Genomic DNA, 15,137 nt, shown 5'->3' with positions numbered 1-15,137 from the left:
GACACACAAGCACCAGACCTGATCAGCACAACAACAGCCTTTTATTGCAGGTTTGAATGATCTCACAATGATCCCTAACACCAGCTACTGTTGCAGCAGTAACCCACACCAAGCTAAAATTCACTTCCTGTCCACCCCCAACTCAGCTCCCCTAGTACCGGAACACATTTACAGCAACACACATGAGCACGAGTCATATTTGAGTCTTAAGTGGCTTATTTCATCTTCTTATATTGGGTAATATGAGTGTAAAAGTTACTGTAGGGGTGTTATTTCATGTTTAGAGGGCTCTAATAATGTTAAAAACCCGCTCTGAATGTGATAATATTGCATTTAGAATCTTACTTACACCCCTACAAAAATACATATCAGACGGTGAGTAACGAGGCGCAGACTCAACCATGTTTATCTGTCACATGGACAGTTGTGTCCGCCCCCAGACCCCGCCCCTCTGGCCTGCAGCTGCCACTCAAACTGATACCCCCCACCCCAACCCCCTTGTTTGCCTCTCCTCCCCAATGTCAGAGGTCAAGGCAGGGCGGGAGCTGCTGTGGCCAAACACGGAGGCCAATTAGCAGGCGGTTAACCGGCACTGCTCGGACAAAAAAAACAACACCACCAAAAAAAAAGCAGCCTCCTCCGCGAGGGCCCATCTTGTTTATTAGCTATTTAGCAAATTCCTAAATGCTACATAATGCATGAGGCTGCACAATGCTTAATTACAGCCGCGTGATTTGGATTCCTCATTCAAATGAATGTGTTTGATAGTTATTCCCCAGGGAGGACGTGTAATTACGGACTTGTTTCATTTGGGCTGGCGGCTCCTCTGCAATGAGGAGGGATTAAAAAAAAAAAACAAGTGATTCTCATTCCGGAATGTTTAAAAAAAAAAAGTGCTTTAACAGCACACCTACTCTCTGTCACATAATGCGTTTCCACCTCGTCATGGAATAATGAGCGCACCACAGCTTGGGTTTCTTCAGTTCTAAATCCCATTTACCTCCGCTCGACATTAAACATCCTCTTTGCCAGGAAGTACTTCATGATAGCGCTTTTCAAATATTGATTTCAATGTGAAATCGAGAGGAGGCTGTGAAGGCCTCAGTCAGTGTTTTTCTTAACCCCCCCCCCCCCCCAACTCCACTGGAAAAGAAAGAATTTACAACATCCGTTTTGTTCCACGCATGTGTGTAACTAGGCATGTTTGCAGCGCCGTAAAGCAGTCAGAACCTCGTTAACAACAACCTACGACTCAACTACAACTCCGCTTGTTAATGCGGAATAAACGCTGATCTGCACTTTGCACTCTTGGAATGTTTGGCACCTTCTGGAAATTTGGAAATTTGGCAGGGTGAGCAACTATTTCATTTCTCCGCTGATTTAAAAAAAAACATACAAATGTGCAAGTTCTCCTCTCACAACCAACAACATAATAAAAACACGTCAAAACACACACATTGGTACCCAAATTAGCAGTTGGACTTAGAGGATACATGAGTATATGTCTCCCTCTGCTGGCCGCTTTTATATCGCACTGCAACATGAGGCCGTACAGCCTCAAAGAGAAAGATGCCCTTTTTTTTTTAGAACAAAAAGGTTCACATTCTCTGGGGGGGGGGGGGTCTATGATACGACAGCGACCCCCCCCCCACCGAAAAAAAACAGCCGAATTAATTAGCGTTTCAGGTACGTATCGATTACACAATCAATGTCTGTTATTTTGTTGCTCAAATGATGTAATGGAAAAAGCAGAATAAACTTTATAATTTTCAATTTTTCGACTTTAATTTAAATGACAATCCACTCTTTTTATGATTTATGTCGTAAACATGTAGTCTGTAATTCAATCCAACGTGTAATTGGATTTGATTTGACCCAAAGTTAGCCAACAACAGACGTGAGGTTGTCTTTGTCTTCTACGGTTAAGCGTTGCTGATGGACGACCATCATGTGTACCTGCGTCATCTTCATCTCGTCAGCCTCAGTGCGGTCGGGTGGACATTGCAGATGTCGAACCAGTGCTGGTCCACCTCCTTGTGAGCCAGCAGGCCGTTCCGGGGCAGGAAGGGGCGTCTCCGGCGATCCCGTCCGTTGACCACCTGCCAAAAGTGGCCCCCCTTCAGGAGGAAGATGGCGTTGTGGCTGTAGGAGAAGTAAGCGGCGTCGATGCTTCCTTCGGGATGGTCGCCGGCGGACACTGGAGGAAAGGCATCTCGTAAGGGTTTGGGGAAGCCTCTCGCCAAGCCGTTGGACTCCAGGTCAAAGGCGTACACCTGGAACACATGACTAGACCATGACTAGTCCGTTTGCTGGCTCTTACCTCCTCAACACGTTTCCCCAAAGTCCTTACATGAGTCCTTTTGAAGAAGTAAATCCGGGAGTCCTTACGGTCGTAAACGGCAGTGTCAATCGGACCAGATATTCCTGGGAAAGCTTTGGAGATCTTCCTTGGATACCTGTGGCCTTCTGGGTCCTGTCTGAAGGCCTGGTCGTTGTCGCTGTCGTACCTCCAGAACTGTGTGCCTGTCAGCAGAGGGAGGACTCACACTCGGGAATTCAATTGACAATTATTGTTTGTTTTGCTGAACCCCCACCACCAGAGCCCCCGTCCCCACGGGGGCAGGTAAAACCAAGGCCCAACCCCCGAAAGAGAGACCAGCAAGGGGCTGCAGGGAGCGCCGGAAGAGGGCCAACCCCTTAGACCGGCAAGAGACCACACCCCACAAGAGCAGAAGGGCACCGGGGGCCACACACCTGGGGGCCCGGAGGTACCCCCTTCAGCCGGAAAGTCGCCACCCACCCCCAGGCAAGGCAAGGCCCCCCCACCCCATGGAGGCCCAGAGGGTGAGTGTGAATGGTTGTTTGTCTATATGTGCCCTGGGATTGGCTGGCCACCAGTCCAGCTGGGATAGGCTGGGATAGGCTCCAGCACCCCATGCCCCAGGTGAGGATAAGCGGTAGAAAATGAATGAATGTTAAAAAGAAGTAAAAGAACCTTTGAAGAAGTAAACGGCTTCTCTTTTCCGGGACCAAACATGGACGTAGGCGTCCACGCCATCAGCAGGAAGTCCATGCCAGCCGATCTGGAGCGGCACCGGATCTCCGTAGCGCGTTCGGTTGTTCCTGTTCTCGTAGAGCCAGTACCAGCCGTCCCTCATGAAGTACGTGTTGAAGCGGACCACCACGTCCCCATAGGGCGTCTTCTCCCTTCTGATCCAGTCGAACACGGTGCTGAATCGGCCCTTGCATCCCCCTGGAGGCGACAAGGATCGGAATACAGCGAGGAGATCTCGAAAACAATCCCGAATCCTTTGGCTTACCGTAGAGGTTCTGGATGGCTTTCCTGTCCATCCAGTCCATCTCAAAGCTGGACTCCTGGGGCAGGTAGCTGGGTTGCATGATAGACCCGGGTCTGTAGATGTGAGGCAGTCCTAGAACGTGTCCGATTTCATGGACTGCCACCTGAAAGATGCCAGAGTCAGAAGGAATCCCCATGAAGATCCCATTTAGTCCCAACGCCACACCTTAAGGAGGCTGATTCCACTGCCGCCGTTTGGACCGGTGAAGTGCTCGTCGTCGTCAAAGTGAATGTCGCCCAGGAACCAAGCGTGGGCGAATTCCTGACCCGTGCCATCAAACCTCTGATTGCAACCCAGATGTCTTCCTGAAGAACATGGAATTGGTCATGATGCTGGTAATTCCGGAGTTAATTGTAATTACGTTGTACCCGTGCCGAAGCCGAGCCTGATATCGATATCTTCCAGCGGCGAGCGGTCGTCCTCCATGAACTCAAGAGGCGACACCTCGCTCCACATCCTGAAGGCCAGCCTGAAGATGTACCTCTGCTCCTCGATGGACAGCTGGCTGCTGTAGCCTTCGCCCATCAGCCTCCACCTCAGCACGTTCTTGCTGAAGGCCACGTGTCCCCGGTCCCTCGTGTCTGGCTTGCGACGGCTCTTGGAGACCAGATCGGCCAGGTGGCGTTTCCTGCGGACCACGGCTTGGCTTGGGGGCGGGGGGGTGGAGCTGTTCTGGGAGATGTTTGTTGACATGGTTGGTCTGGTGCCACTTTCCGTGTCGTTAACATCGACTAAGCCTGAATCGTTATGAGGACTCAACCACACGTCGCTTCTTGTGTAGTTACTCCCAGTGTCCTCAGAGGTGGCGTTTTCAACATCTGAGGACCCCTCAGGCGCCTCCGTGGCCATCAAGTCCAGCACTTGGTCGAGGACGCCGCACCGGGGCTTGTTCATGGCCGCTCGGGTGGCCTCGTCCAACACGGCCGTGACGGGCAGGCCCGACAGGCGCTGGAAGTCTTTCAGTGCTGAGATAAACGCTTGGCTTTCTCCATCCTGAGGACGATCCCTGGAACGGGGAACAGAGGTCCCTTCCTGGATGGTCGCTTGAAGCTCCTCAAGGTAGTCAGCGCCCTGATAGTCCTGGTCCTGCATCTCCGCCCACCTCACTGGGTTCATGAAGCCAAATCTAGACAGGAACAGCTACGCCACATGGGGATTGAACTCGGGATGGTGCAAACCAATCTGGGACAATTTGGAGTGGCTAATTAACCTAGCATGTTTTTGGAATGGGGGAGGAAACCCACGCATGAGATGCCCGAGGAGGGAGTCGAACCCGGGTTTTCAAGCTGTGTGGCCTGTGCGCTAACCACTTGTGCAACGTGCAGTCCGAGCCTAACTTATTAGTGGTAATAGTAAGGATGACAATATTAACCATAGTAATAACAATGACAATAACTATAATATCTATAATAATATAAGTCTATAATAACAATAACATGACAATACTAACTAGGACTTTTTTCATGTTAGAATAACACTTAAAAAAAATTCAACATTTTTGCCCCCCCCAACTATTTCAACTTTCTGCTTGTGATTTTTTTCTCTCCAAAAAATACAACTTTGATTGTTTTGATTTTCATTTTCTTTCATATTTCAACTTTATGCTATTAAAACGCCATTATTTTTCCTCACAATTAATATTCCCATAAAATTCAACTTTCTCTCATAGTATATTGACTTTACACTTCCAGATGACTTTTTTACGCATACTTTTGGGTACAGTTTTTAAAGGAAAAACACATTTGTACCATTGGTAAATGTAGGTCCCAGTTTGGGACTGTTTGAGAACCCCCCCCCTTTTAAACAAACTCCCCACTCCAGTCTTGTAAGATGGCAGTATCTCATTCCAAACTCGCGTTTTCCAATTTTGTATAAATCAGTACTAGCTATTAGTTGTGTCTTCTGCAAACACAGAAGACACAACAAGTAGTACAAATCCACATTTACCTCTGCGGCGTACTCGTCCGTGATGACCTTAGCTTGTTGCGAGTTGAACATCTGCAAATCCGAATGATCCCGTCGATGGAAAAGTTTTTCTGCGTCGATGCGACTGACGCTTGTCCACAAAAGCAAAGCGATCAGCTGGATGGAAGTCAGCATCGTGGCGTTTAGCCTTGGGTTTAATCCTGCTGACTTTTTTAGCCGGGGCGTCTTTATGGGACCACCCCGTGCAGGTGTGGTCCCACCTTTTTCCTGACAGGTTTGTGTGAAAAGCAAACCTGACTTTACCAGATTGTGCGGATGTGTCATTTCACGCTTCGCTGGCTTTTGAATGGACGTTTCACTTGCATGTGGAAAAACACAGAAGATTCCAGAGTGATCCACTTTAATTCCAAGATCACACAAAAAAAGCTTAACAATAAATAGAATATCCATAGAAAAGCCGCAATAAAGACATATGGCTGTATGGTTATTTGAGCGCTTGGCTTATCGCCACCGCCAAGTGCGCCGCTGTGGGCTTCTCCGCAGTGCAGCTGACGCTCAGGCCCTCTGCCAACATGGCCTCCCGTGTTGTGGGCCCGATGGCAGCAAACTGGACACAACAAAGTCCCTAAAAGACTCTTTCATGTTCATCTTATGCTTCGCTGCACGTGGTCGGCTTACCTTTATTTGCGCTAGCCGCTCACCAGCTAACCTCTGCACGGCCTGCAGGCAGAATTTGACGCCCGACGGGCTGAAGAAAGCTATGCTAGCCGGGAGGCCCTGCCAGTATGACGACACTAAATACGTCAAGATGTTTAAACAACAAAAAAAGGGGGTGAGATTTACCTGCTGTGCAAAATAGTGACGCAGATTTTTGTCTACGTCTGGATGCTCTGCTGTTTGATAGACAGTCAGCGTTTCCAGAGGAACCCCTGGTGAACCAAACAGGAAATTAATTAGCATAGTGGCACACAATTTAGGATTAGCAATTCCACCAAACGGAAGGAAGGAGACTTTGACATTTTAACTGCTTAGTGCGAGATACGGCACTGTTTGCTTTTTCTTTGGCTTTCAGTGGCATTTTTTGCAATGCCCTTTCCAAAAAAAATTCTGTATCTTACCATTTTCCCTTAAAGCAGTGGGCAGGACTTCTCTTTTGATGGAGCCACAAGGGAAGAAAAGTGGAGGAATATTTGTGTCCTCCCCTACATTAACACAGAAATCATCATCATGTACTTTTAGCATCAGCATGGAAGTAAATCAGAATGCTAAAATCACCCAGTACGTTCAATAATGACTCGTGACAAGACCTGTGCCGTCCCCGTGTCCACACCGATGGAGGTTAGACTGATACTGCGTGCTGCCAAGGAGAAAAGAAGCCATAGCTCTGATGTTCTATTACGTCACGGTTAGCAAATCGACTGTAAAGGGACAACACAAATGGTGGCACACATTTCAGGAGAAGCGACAACGGTGTGTGACTTGTGCACGGCCATCACCCAGAGGTCGCTAACTGCTCCTCACGCTTTCATGTTGGCAGCAGGTGTCCACCATGCAAAGGTGGGGTTGCGACCGGAACTCACCTAAAGCAGCCGTTGCTTCCCCCACCACGTACACAGACTTTGTGTTCCATTTGTCGCTCACCGAGTTGGTCCATTCTATGCAAACGTCACAAGTCAGTTGAAGTTTTTCAAGTAAATGTTATTGTCTTACCTTCTCTTCTTTCCTGTATGCACATCTTCACAGCTTCCACCGCTCTGGGACTTGTAAATATGAGGCCACCATGTTTCTCTGGTTGGAACAGCTTTAAAAAAATACAATGTATTATCTTGATAGTCATAATAAACAAAGAAAGGAATTTACCTTTTCTGCCAAGGTGTTTAATGAAACAAACTTAAAAGATAGCACAGGAAGAAGGGTTGCCTTCAGGCCATGTGAAGCCAGCTCCTGTGGGATTGCGACAAAAGACTTCAACTGTGCAGACAGACACTACAATATTACAAAAATTGGGTAAATTTAGAGTTAAACTGCCTTTACCTTGATGTAAGGATCAGGCTCAGAGTCTCCATCTTTTGGCTCCTTCAGAAGCAGCACCTGCATCTTGATAAAGACTGTTAAGTACGTGGAATATCGCCGCGAAAGAGAATGAATGCAGCTGACAAGTAAGTAGGGTGTGGATGCATAACAAGCTAAGATAAACCCAACTGCCATGCATTATGCTGATAACTCAACAGCTAGCATCTTCATGTTTACATTAGCAAGAAAAGCACCGCATTAAAGGACATTTAAGCAGATTAACAGCATGCAGATGCCATATAAGTTATCGAGCAGATGCAGCTTACATATGTCGCAGCTACGTGTGACGTGTAATGCAAATAATTGTAAAATGTCAACAGAGAAATGTTCTGTAGCTTGTTCCCATAACTGAACACACAAAGACAAGCAATGATGGAGAAGGGGTGTTGCGTTATTTTAAAGTTGTGTATCCTCACCATTTTTTGTCGTTACATATTGACAGCTCGTAAACTCGTAATTTCTACAATGTAGAAATTGTGGATTACTTTTAGGAAAGAATAAATACATGGCTTCAAATCAGTGTTAGGATGCAGTTTAAATAGCTGTCACCCCTTCGTTCGTGTGTGGTTTATTCCACGAGTCGCCATTGGGGATCTTATGTGGCTACAGCTAGCTAGCAAACTGTCACGACGCAATACACACCCGGAAAGGACTACGTCACTTCCTCTTTTAGAAAACCTTTCACAGTTTCTGGGACGTCACATGCTGTGGTAGTTATGTTTTTTTTAAATGTATGGACCACAAATGGTCGATAAATATACATACATGTAATATATTGGGAGGTTATTTTACGAGTGACTCTTGTTAAAATACTTCGTTAGCATGTGTCTTAGTGGAAGTCAAGCTATGTAAACGCACAGCGCAAACGTAAACGTCATATCCGGTTCCGTTTAACAAATATATACAATGAAACACGTAAAAACCCAATTGAATTTAATTGTATTTTATTTACATATTGTTCAATGATTCTGTATGCACTGTTTAGTACAACTGCCGTTTGCAATGAAAAAAGTAAAAAAAAGAAAGAAAAAAAGCTGAGCCAAAATGGCGTGAGAAGGGCGCCAGTTTCCTTTGACGTAGTGACGCTTTAGCACGCCCACTCCGGTTGACAGACACGCGTGTTTGCAAGCATGGCTTCGTCGGCTAAGAAGAGGGCAGTCGGTTTGAGTGAAAATCCCCAGGAACTTAACAACAGCTCCGACGAAAGTGTGGAGGAAGATGGAGATTCTTCGGAGGAGGACAGCGAAGCATCCGAAGAGGAGATTAATGAGGTGGGGCGACTTTAATAAAGACTCGGCCCTGCTAGCTTGTTTGCTAATATTAGCTTAATTCTCGCTAATTCAGGCTGCTTTGTCATTTAGGAGGTTATGGTGGACTTTGAAGCGCACACCATCTCACACAACGACTTTAATGGTATCAAAAAACTCCTACAGCAGGTTTGGAGAATATATTTTGTATAATAACTATAATTGAATGTTCTGGATGTTTGCTGTGTTTTGACTGGTGCCTCTTGTGGCTTGGTGTGGTACAACAGCTCTTTCTAAAGGCTCATGTAAACACGTCAGAGATGACTGACATCATTATCCAGCAAAACCATGTGGGAAGTGTCATCAAGGTGAGTTTCTATTCATAGTTTATTACAGGTTACTTTCTCTGCATGTTTTAAGCTTATTATTTTGCTTTTGCTCCAGCAAGCTGAAGTACCAGAAGACAGTGACGACGAGGACCCAGATGAAGTGTTTGGGTTCATCACGATGCTAAACCTCACAGAGAGAAAGGTAACGCTGTCGTCTTATGTCGGTGACAAAGCATAACCTCATGGGTGTTGCATGTCTGTCGGCAGAGTGTGCAGTGCGTGGAGGAGGTGAAGGAGCTGCTCCTGAATCAGTGTGAGAAGACCTCCGGCCACAACGTCATGGAGCAGCTGGAGAAGACGCTGAACGACACCAGTAAGCCTGTGGGCCTTCTTCTCAGCGAGCGCTTTGTCAATGTGCCGCCGCAGATCGCCCTCCCGCTGCACAAACAGCTCCAGTGAGTAAGCCCACCTACAACCCACCCATTATTGTCACGATTGTGTAGTCTGTACGCTCGGTTAACACACAGTTCCAAATATCAAAGTCATATTCTATAATAATGTCTATAATAAAGGGCTATAATGTCAAAATAGGTATTTCCCATGATGTCTGTTGTTAGCTAGCTCATATCAACTTGTTTTTGTGCTGGAATGCACAGAAGGGATAGAAATGTGTTAATGTTTCACATAATTGGGCAAATGATGGGCAAAATTGCAAAAGTATACCTTTTGACGAAAAAAACATTTGTCAAAGGACTAAAAGATAAACAGTTCCCAAACAGAACACAAAATGTATGGTTAAAAATGACTTTTATTAAAATAGTGTTTAAAATATAGTAAGGGAAAAAGGTAAGGAAAAATTATTGTTTAAAAAAAATGATTCTTAACAATGACATCCATTTTAGTTCCAGTAATATCCCATTCATAGTATATAATCTAAAATATATATATATAGTATAAGTAAATGGCATGGATTGAGCAACCTTCCATTAGTGGCCACTAGGGGGCAGACTACATACTGTATTCACTATACCGTTAGCATTGAGAGTTGCACTATTCCTATTAACATTTTTTAATTTAATTTCAAAGGTTCATGGATGACTAGAAAATCCAAATCTGATTGATGTATGCATCTTTTGAACTCCAGAGAGGAGATCTCGGAGGCAGAGAGGACCAACAAGCCAAGTGGACGGTATCACTACTGTCTGATGATCAGCAAGACCTGCAAGGAAGCCGTCAAGAGTATTCCCGCTAGAGGTGGCGCTCTTAAGGAGGAATACATGTTCATCAACGCAGAGGAGGAGTTCTTCTATGAGGTCAATAATAGGAAACATGGATATAACAGATTTTTTATAGTAACAATATTTGTTTCTGTCCGCTCGCAGCACGCCGTCGTCAAGTTCCACTACTCCGTCCAGGAAGACGCCGACTCATGTTTGAGTGGGAGGTGGTCCTTCAACGACGTTCCCATGAAGCCTTTCAGGACAGTCATGTTGATCCCGGCCGACAGGATGCCCTCCATCATGGACAAACTCAAAGAATACTTGGTTGTGTGAACACCCAAATTATAAAAAAAGCTTCTACTCTGGTGGAAGATAATATTGTAAAGATTTAATAGTCAATTATGAATTTCCAGCATAAAAATCATGTTTAACAAAGATTTTCATGAAGTCTTTTTCCTTAAAAAAAACAACTCTACAGCACTGACTTGTTAGGAAGTAGCAGGAGGAGAGGAAGACAGACATTAAAAGCTCATTTAGAACCAAGTGTGCACGACAGAACATAAACGCAATTACGTTCAGGACTTTCCTTTTCTTTGACACCCATCAGCAAATATGCATCACTGACATCCTTTCCATCACCAAAAGCCCCAAATGTCTACTGAATGACACACCTGTCAGAAGACTGCACACTACTGTTGTTGGCGTCACCACTCACTTTGTGTCTCTTGTCCCGTCCCGCAGCGTCTGGTTGTGGATCCAGCAGGTCTTGCAGCACGTCTTTGCTCTCGCTCGGGGGAAGATTGTAGAAGTAGTACAGCGGGGCCATTTCAATGAAGCTGCAGTGGATGGATGGAGAGGAATTTTGCCCACAAACTGTTGACAATTATTGTCCCAGCAGAATTGTACAATATTCAATTGATGCTTATTAGCCTGTTCACGTTCATATAGTGTTAACATGCAATTTAAAAAATCAATTCGTAAACACGGCGCTACGTAGTCTCCGGAAGTCTTTGGGAGTGTGACCAATCACAGCGCAGTGGGCGTACCTAAAGGAGGCAGAATTTGACCCCCAGCTGTGGTGGAAATGTCATTAAAATAGTGCAGGTGTACCTAAAGAAGTGTCCAGTGAGTGTACACGACTACTACAAAGATCCTAAATACAGGGAATACTCACACTTGAGGCGAAATCTCCGACACAATCCTTATGCAGTTGTTCTCCGACAGCATGAACTCATGGAAGACCACCCACTCGGGGACCCCCAGCTTGTTGGACTGCAGCCCATAGCCAGAGAGCGGGTGCACTTGGGCCACGTGCTTGTGCGCGAGGATGAGGTAGTTCCCCGCGCCGTCCACGTCCCGAGCGATCTGCATGAAGAAGCCTGCCAGCAATGCTCGCTTCAGGTTGGATGCATTGCTCCTGGTGCCAAACGCTGACTCCGAGACGGGGAGCTCGATCCTGTTCAGCGTGTCCATCAGCTCCGATCGGACCTGCTCGGCCACCTTGAGGGCGGAATGATCCAGGAAATGATCCCGGCACCACTTTTCACTCACATCTGCAAAAAGAAGGTATATTGAGAAGATCCACAATGATTCTCATGAGTGCATCCTGATTGGGCGTGTCTCACATGGCGTACGCTGGCTTCTCTTAAAGGCATTGTAGACGTTAATGAGGGTGAAGTGGTCGCCTTCCGGGTGCTGGAACTTTCTTCGACACTGCACAGCCTCGTGGGTCATTCCGGACGCAGGCTCCAGGAAGCAGCTTGGTGCTTAATCAGAAGAACCATCAATACAGTATACAATATATATATATATACACACACACATACACAGTACAGTGTGCAGGCGGGTACCTGAAAGCATGGCGGCGATGGTCAGCATCTCGCTCACGCAGTCAAACTCGCAGGAGGCCAGCACGGCTTTGGCCATCTGAGGCTCCAGAGGGATTTCGGACATGATGATGCCCATCTCAGAGAGATTGCCGTCGTCGTCCAGAGCGGCCAGGTAGTCCAGCTCCTCCAAGGCCTGCATGAGAGCCTCGGGATCTGCACACGTAAGGAGGTAAGGTACAGTAATGGCTCCTTTATTGTGGTTCGTTGGTTCTAGACCCAGCTGCGGTAAGCTAGTTTCTGCTAAGTAGGATTTTATCTTCAAAATAGGGATTTTAGGCACAATTATGTTACTTCCTGCTTTTTTCTATTTTTGTTGGGTTTTTAGAATGTGCTGAGGGTTCAGTAAAAAAAAACAGTCACCAGCCATAAATGGCCCCCGGACAGATTGCGTAAGAAGTTAATGAGTTGGCCTCTTTTTGCCCCGGTCGTCAAACAAAGGCTGGCGGTGGTCGGCCATGTCGGCTCAGCTAAGTCACGCCTGAGCAGCCCCAAACAGACGAGCACAACAAGTTCATCCGGGCATGGCGGGTGAGGTCCGTGGGAACAAAGTACGAAGAGACTGGTCTCGACTGTCGGCATACCTGGTCTGTCGATGAACTGGCACTGCCCCACGCCTCCGATCTCCATCCTTTTGAGGAAGAGAACCGTGGAGGTGATGTTGGACTCCAGGATTTGAGGCACTCTCTCCGCAGGGAGCTGGCTGTCCGCGTACAAACGGAAACATTTACCTGGGGAAAGACGTAGGGGACAATGAGGGTGTGGTCGTCAGCGCTAATGGTTAGCTCGGTACCTTCTGGTCCGCACAGCTCCTTGCGCAGCTCAGCCTGACACCAACTGATGGACTGCAGCACCTCCGAGCTGGCACGTATTCTTGGATTGTACACCTGTCAACGTCAGAAACGTCAACCTGTGCTACTTTCTGCAATCAGCAGCGTGTACTCTGATAAGAACGAAGCAGTAGACTGCATGGATCTTTGTCGAAAATCGAGCAAATCATACAAAAGTGGAGATCAGACTCCAATACCATTTTCTTCTGGACTCCTGTGTCGATGACAAAGTGGACGTTCTCCATCGCCCACCACAAGTCCTCCGCCTCTTGAATCGCAAGGAAAACCCGTCGTGATTTGCGGGAGTTTCCATTCTCATCCGAGGGGGGTGGAAGTGGAAGTCTTCCCTGGTTGGGACACAGGACCACAGGCACCATGTTGCCCAGTTCTCCTGCAAGCCTGGTTCCTTCTTTCTGCAGGATGCTGTGAGCCCCATACATCTCCTGCAGGAGTCAAAAACTGGTCTTGGTCTTTGAATTTCCTAGTGTTGACTGTGAACAAAAAAAAACCTCACGTCCTCTGAAGCCAAGAAGACTACAACATCCCCGTTCTCCTTGGTACGGTGGATCTCCAGAACCAGTCTTAAAGCAGAGTAGAAGTAGTTCTTGCCTCCGCCGCAGCTGTGGACCACCTCAGGGGGGCGCTGAGACTCAAGGTTGATCAGCGGTGCGCCGGGGAAGTGACTCAGGAAGCCTTTTGTCAAGGGTAGGGCGGCGAGGACCACGACTCTGAGCTCAGGTCTGTTCACCATGACGGCCTTCAGGAGAACCAGGAGGAGGTCGGTGCTGACGGTCCTCTGGTGGGCCTGGTCGATGATGATGATGGCGTAGTTCTCCAGGAAAGGGTCGGACATCATCTCTTTTAGCAAGATATCATCAGTGCAGTATCTACACAACATGGCGTGATGTCAAGGTTCTGATCACGGGAAGAAACCATTTACTACTTCTGTTGCAGAATATGAATACACTTTCAGGACCTCTGTGAAAGACACCAATGAATTCATGTTGGACTCCTACACTTTTTACCAGTGTCCATGTGATGTCTTGTGCTGACCTGAGAACAGTATCCGAGCAGCAGCACACCTCCAGGCTGACGCTGTAGCCCACTTCATGCCCGATGTTTACGTCCATTTCATCTGCTACACGCAAGGCCAGGTCCACGGCCCTCTGCCTGCTGGCCTGCGTGCAAGCCACGGTCCCGTGACGGTACCCGGTGGACAGGCAGAACTCTGCGCACCACTGAGGGATCTAGAATGGAAAAAAAAAATCTTAAAAAGGTGATAAAACAATGCAAAACCAAATCATTGTAACTTTATTTGGAGCACCCAGCAAAACAAACAGGGATGTGTGAGGGCTGCTAATGCTAAGGTATTTTTCTATTGAAAAATGACACATTACACATCAAATTATCGTCTTTTAGAACTGTGTTTTTCAACCTTTTTGAGCCACTTTGGAAAAATCTTGCCACACCACCAAATAAAATTATTACAAAATACCACCACGGCCTCTGACGTGCATCACTAATTCCATTGGAGGAACGAGGCAATCAGCTACGTGTTCCCACACGGACGAATATTACATTGCTCTTTACACCACAGACACCTGACGATTTCTAACGGTGCTTGAAAATCACCATTTTAAAAAGCAGTTTCTTGATAGAGTTTTGTGTAAGATTTTGCTCAGGTGCTGTGGAAACTCACCTGGGTGCTCCTCCCCGTCCCGGCCGGTCCGGACACAATCAGCAGCTGCTTTTTGACCAGTTCATCCTCAAACTGGCTCCTCGCCTTCCACACCGGAAGAGTCCTCCTCTCTTGGAGGAGTTGGTAGTACCGCGAGGAAAACGGCAATCCGTCAAACTGGTTCAGCTCCATGTCGTCTCCGAAGCTGAAAGTAGTCTCACTAGACTCGCTTTCCCGGTGGTGCTTTTCTGACTCCTTCTCCTCAGCCATAATGACGCCTTCAAGCCCCGTTTATGTTGAATTAATGAAACATTGTGGACGGAGGAGACCAAGCACACCCGGCTGCTCGCTTGCTTGCTTGCTTGCTGACATTAACAGACTGACCCTGAACGCCCCACCCCCGACTGGCAACACACGTGCTCTCAATGACTGCATCATCAACTTCCCAAAATAATGGCATTGGAGACCGCCATTATTTTACATACTTTCACAATATTTGATTGGCATTGTACTAAAAATAACCCGTTGTACTAGTTTAGAATATATAGAAAATAATATATGTATGATTGGTAAAAGTCCTAAAATAAAA

The 15,137-nt window shown here is 46.9% G+C and overlaps 4 protein-coding genes across 7 annotated transcripts; 1 reads left to right on the top strand and 3 right to left on the bottom strand.

Moving 5' to 3' along the window:
* Positions 1–1,967: 1,967 nt before the first annotated feature.
* mmp21 (matrix metallopeptidase 21) lies at positions 1,968–5,638 on the bottom strand. The gene is made up of 8 exons (XM_078788704.1): positions 5,307–5,638; positions 4,123–4,499; positions 3,728–4,059; positions 3,525–3,664; positions 3,321–3,462; positions 2,996–3,253; positions 2,351–2,523; positions 1,968–2,273 (listed from the first exon to the last, which is right to left on the bottom strand). The coding sequence occupies exons 1-8, from the start codon at positions 5,607–5,609 to the stop codon at positions 1,968–1,970; spliced, it is 2,031 nt and encodes a 676-aa protein (XP_078644830.1). The 5' UTR covers positions 5,610–5,638.
* A 70-nt stretch (positions 5,639–5,708) lies between these two features.
* Positions 5,709–7,984, bottom strand: uros (uroporphyrinogen III synthase). 4 transcript variants are annotated; one of them, XM_058062236.2, is made up of 10 exons: positions 7,775–7,984; positions 7,320–7,382; positions 7,146–7,229; positions 6,996–7,086; positions 6,866–6,940; positions 6,568–6,642; positions 6,404–6,487; positions 6,129–6,214; positions 5,964–6,062; positions 5,709–5,892 (listed from the first exon to the last, which is right to left on the bottom strand). In XM_058062236.2, exons 1-10 carry the CDS (start codon positions 7,775–7,777, stop codon positions 5,770–5,772), a joined length of 783 nt encoding a protein of 260 aa, XP_057918219.2. In that variant the 5' UTR covers positions 7,778–7,984; the 3' UTR covers positions 5,709–5,769. The 4 variants fall into 4 exon arrangements, 3 of the variants coding, with proteins under 3 accessions (XP_057918219.2, XP_057918221.2, XP_057918220.2); XM_058062238.2 differs by lacking the exon at positions 7,775–7,984 and adding an exon at positions 7,625–7,710; XM_058062237.2 differs by lacking the exon at positions 7,775–7,984 and having other exon boundaries at positions 7,320–7,716.
* A 486-nt stretch (positions 7,985–8,470) lies between these two features.
* Positions 8,471–10,765, top strand: bccip (BRCA2 and CDKN1A interacting protein). The gene is made up of 7 exons (XM_058062235.2): positions 8,471–8,629; positions 8,720–8,794; positions 8,893–8,973; positions 9,050–9,136; positions 9,202–9,389; positions 10,079–10,247; positions 10,317–10,765. The coding sequence occupies exons 1-7, from the start codon at positions 8,489–8,491 to the stop codon at positions 10,485–10,487; spliced, it is 912 nt and encodes a 303-aa protein (XP_057918218.2). The 5' UTR covers positions 8,471–8,488; the 3' UTR covers positions 10,488–10,765.
* dhx32a (DEAH (Asp-Glu-Ala-His) box polypeptide 32a) lies at positions 10,487–14,968 on the bottom strand. Its single transcript, XM_058062232.2, has 10 exons — positions 14,570–14,968; positions 13,924–14,117; positions 13,385–13,757; positions 13,068–13,313; positions 12,834–12,927; positions 12,625–12,771; positions 12,005–12,196; positions 11,780–11,920; positions 11,329–11,707; positions 10,487–10,990 (listed from the first exon to the last, which is right to left on the bottom strand). The coding sequence occupies exons 1-10, from the start codon at positions 14,816–14,818 to the stop codon at positions 10,810–10,812; spliced, it is 2,196 nt and encodes a 731-aa protein (XP_057918215.2). The 5' UTR covers positions 14,819–14,968; the 3' UTR covers positions 10,487–10,809.
* Between the last annotated feature and the right edge of the window lie 169 nt (positions 14,969–15,137).

This window comes from Doryrhamphus excisus, unplaced genomic scaffold (assembly GCF_037039965.1).
Source record: "Doryrhamphus excisus strain RoL-2023G ecotype Guam unplaced genomic scaffold, RoL_Dexc_Guam_v1.1 HiC_scaffold_24, whole genome shotgun sequence".
Classification (NCBI taxonomy): domain Eukaryota; kingdom Metazoa; phylum Chordata; class Actinopteri; order Syngnathiformes; family Syngnathidae; genus Doryrhamphus; species Doryrhamphus excisus.
Note: the sequence above shows the minus strand (reverse complement) of the source record. Positions and strands in the feature narration are given on the sequence as shown.

What these genes read in the sequence shown, in the direction of transcription:
- mmp21 (XM_078788704.1), bottom strand. Translation starts at nt 5,609, where the DNA reads ATGACACATCCGCACAATCTGGTAAAGTCAGGTTTGCTTTTCACACAA. An exon ending in GTGGAATCAGCCTCCTTAAG is followed by an intron (nt 3,463 to 3,524) that starts GTGTGGCGTTGG and finishes GGCATCTTTCAG; the next exon opens with GTGGCAGTCCATGAAATCGG. An exon ending in AGCCATCCAGAACCTCTACG is followed by an intron (nt 3,254 to 3,320) that starts GTAAGCCAAAGG and finishes TGTCGCCTCCAG; the next exon opens with GGGGATGCAAGGGCCGATTC.
- uros (XM_058062237.2), bottom strand. Translation starts at nt 7,493, where the DNA reads ATGGCAGTTGGGTTTATCTTAGCTTGTTATGCATCCACACCCTACTTA. An exon ending in GTCACGAGTCATTATTGAAC is followed by an intron (nt 6,488 to 6,567) that starts GTACTGGGTGAT and finishes GTGTTAATGTAG; the next exon opens with GGGAGGACACAAATATTCCT. An exon ending in AGCGGCTAGCGCAAATAAAG is followed by an intron (nt 5,893 to 5,963) that starts GTAAGCCGACCA and finishes TGTTGTGTCCAG; the next exon opens with TTTGCTGCCATCGGGCCCAC.
- bccip (XM_058062235.2), top strand. Translation starts at nt 8,489, where the DNA reads ATGGCTTCGTCGGCTAAGAAGAGGGCAGTCGGTTTGAGTGAAAATCCC. An exon ending in CCGAAGAGGAGATTAATGAG is followed by an intron (nt 8,630 to 8,719) that starts GTGGGGCGACTT and finishes TTTGTCATTTAG; the next exon opens with GAGGTTATGGTGGACTTTGA. An exon ending in ATGTGGGAAGTGTCATCAAG is followed by an intron (nt 8,974 to 9,049) that starts GTGAGTTTCTAT and finishes CTTTTGCTCCAG; the next exon opens with CAAGCTGAAGTACCAGAAGA.
- dhx32a (XM_058062232.2), bottom strand. Translation starts at nt 14,818, where the DNA reads ATGGCTGAGGAGAAGGAGTCAGAAAAGCACCACCGGGAAAGCGAGTCT. An exon ending in GGACGGGGAGGAGCACCCAG is followed by an intron (nt 14,118 to 14,569) that starts GTGAGTTTCCAC and finishes TTTCCATTCTAG; the next exon opens with ATCCCTCAGTGGTGCGCAGA. An exon ending in TCGGAGATTTCGCCTCAAGT is followed by an intron (nt 10,991 to 11,328) that starts GTGAGTATTCCC and finishes CATCCACTGCAG; the next exon opens with CTTCATTGAAATGGCCCCGC.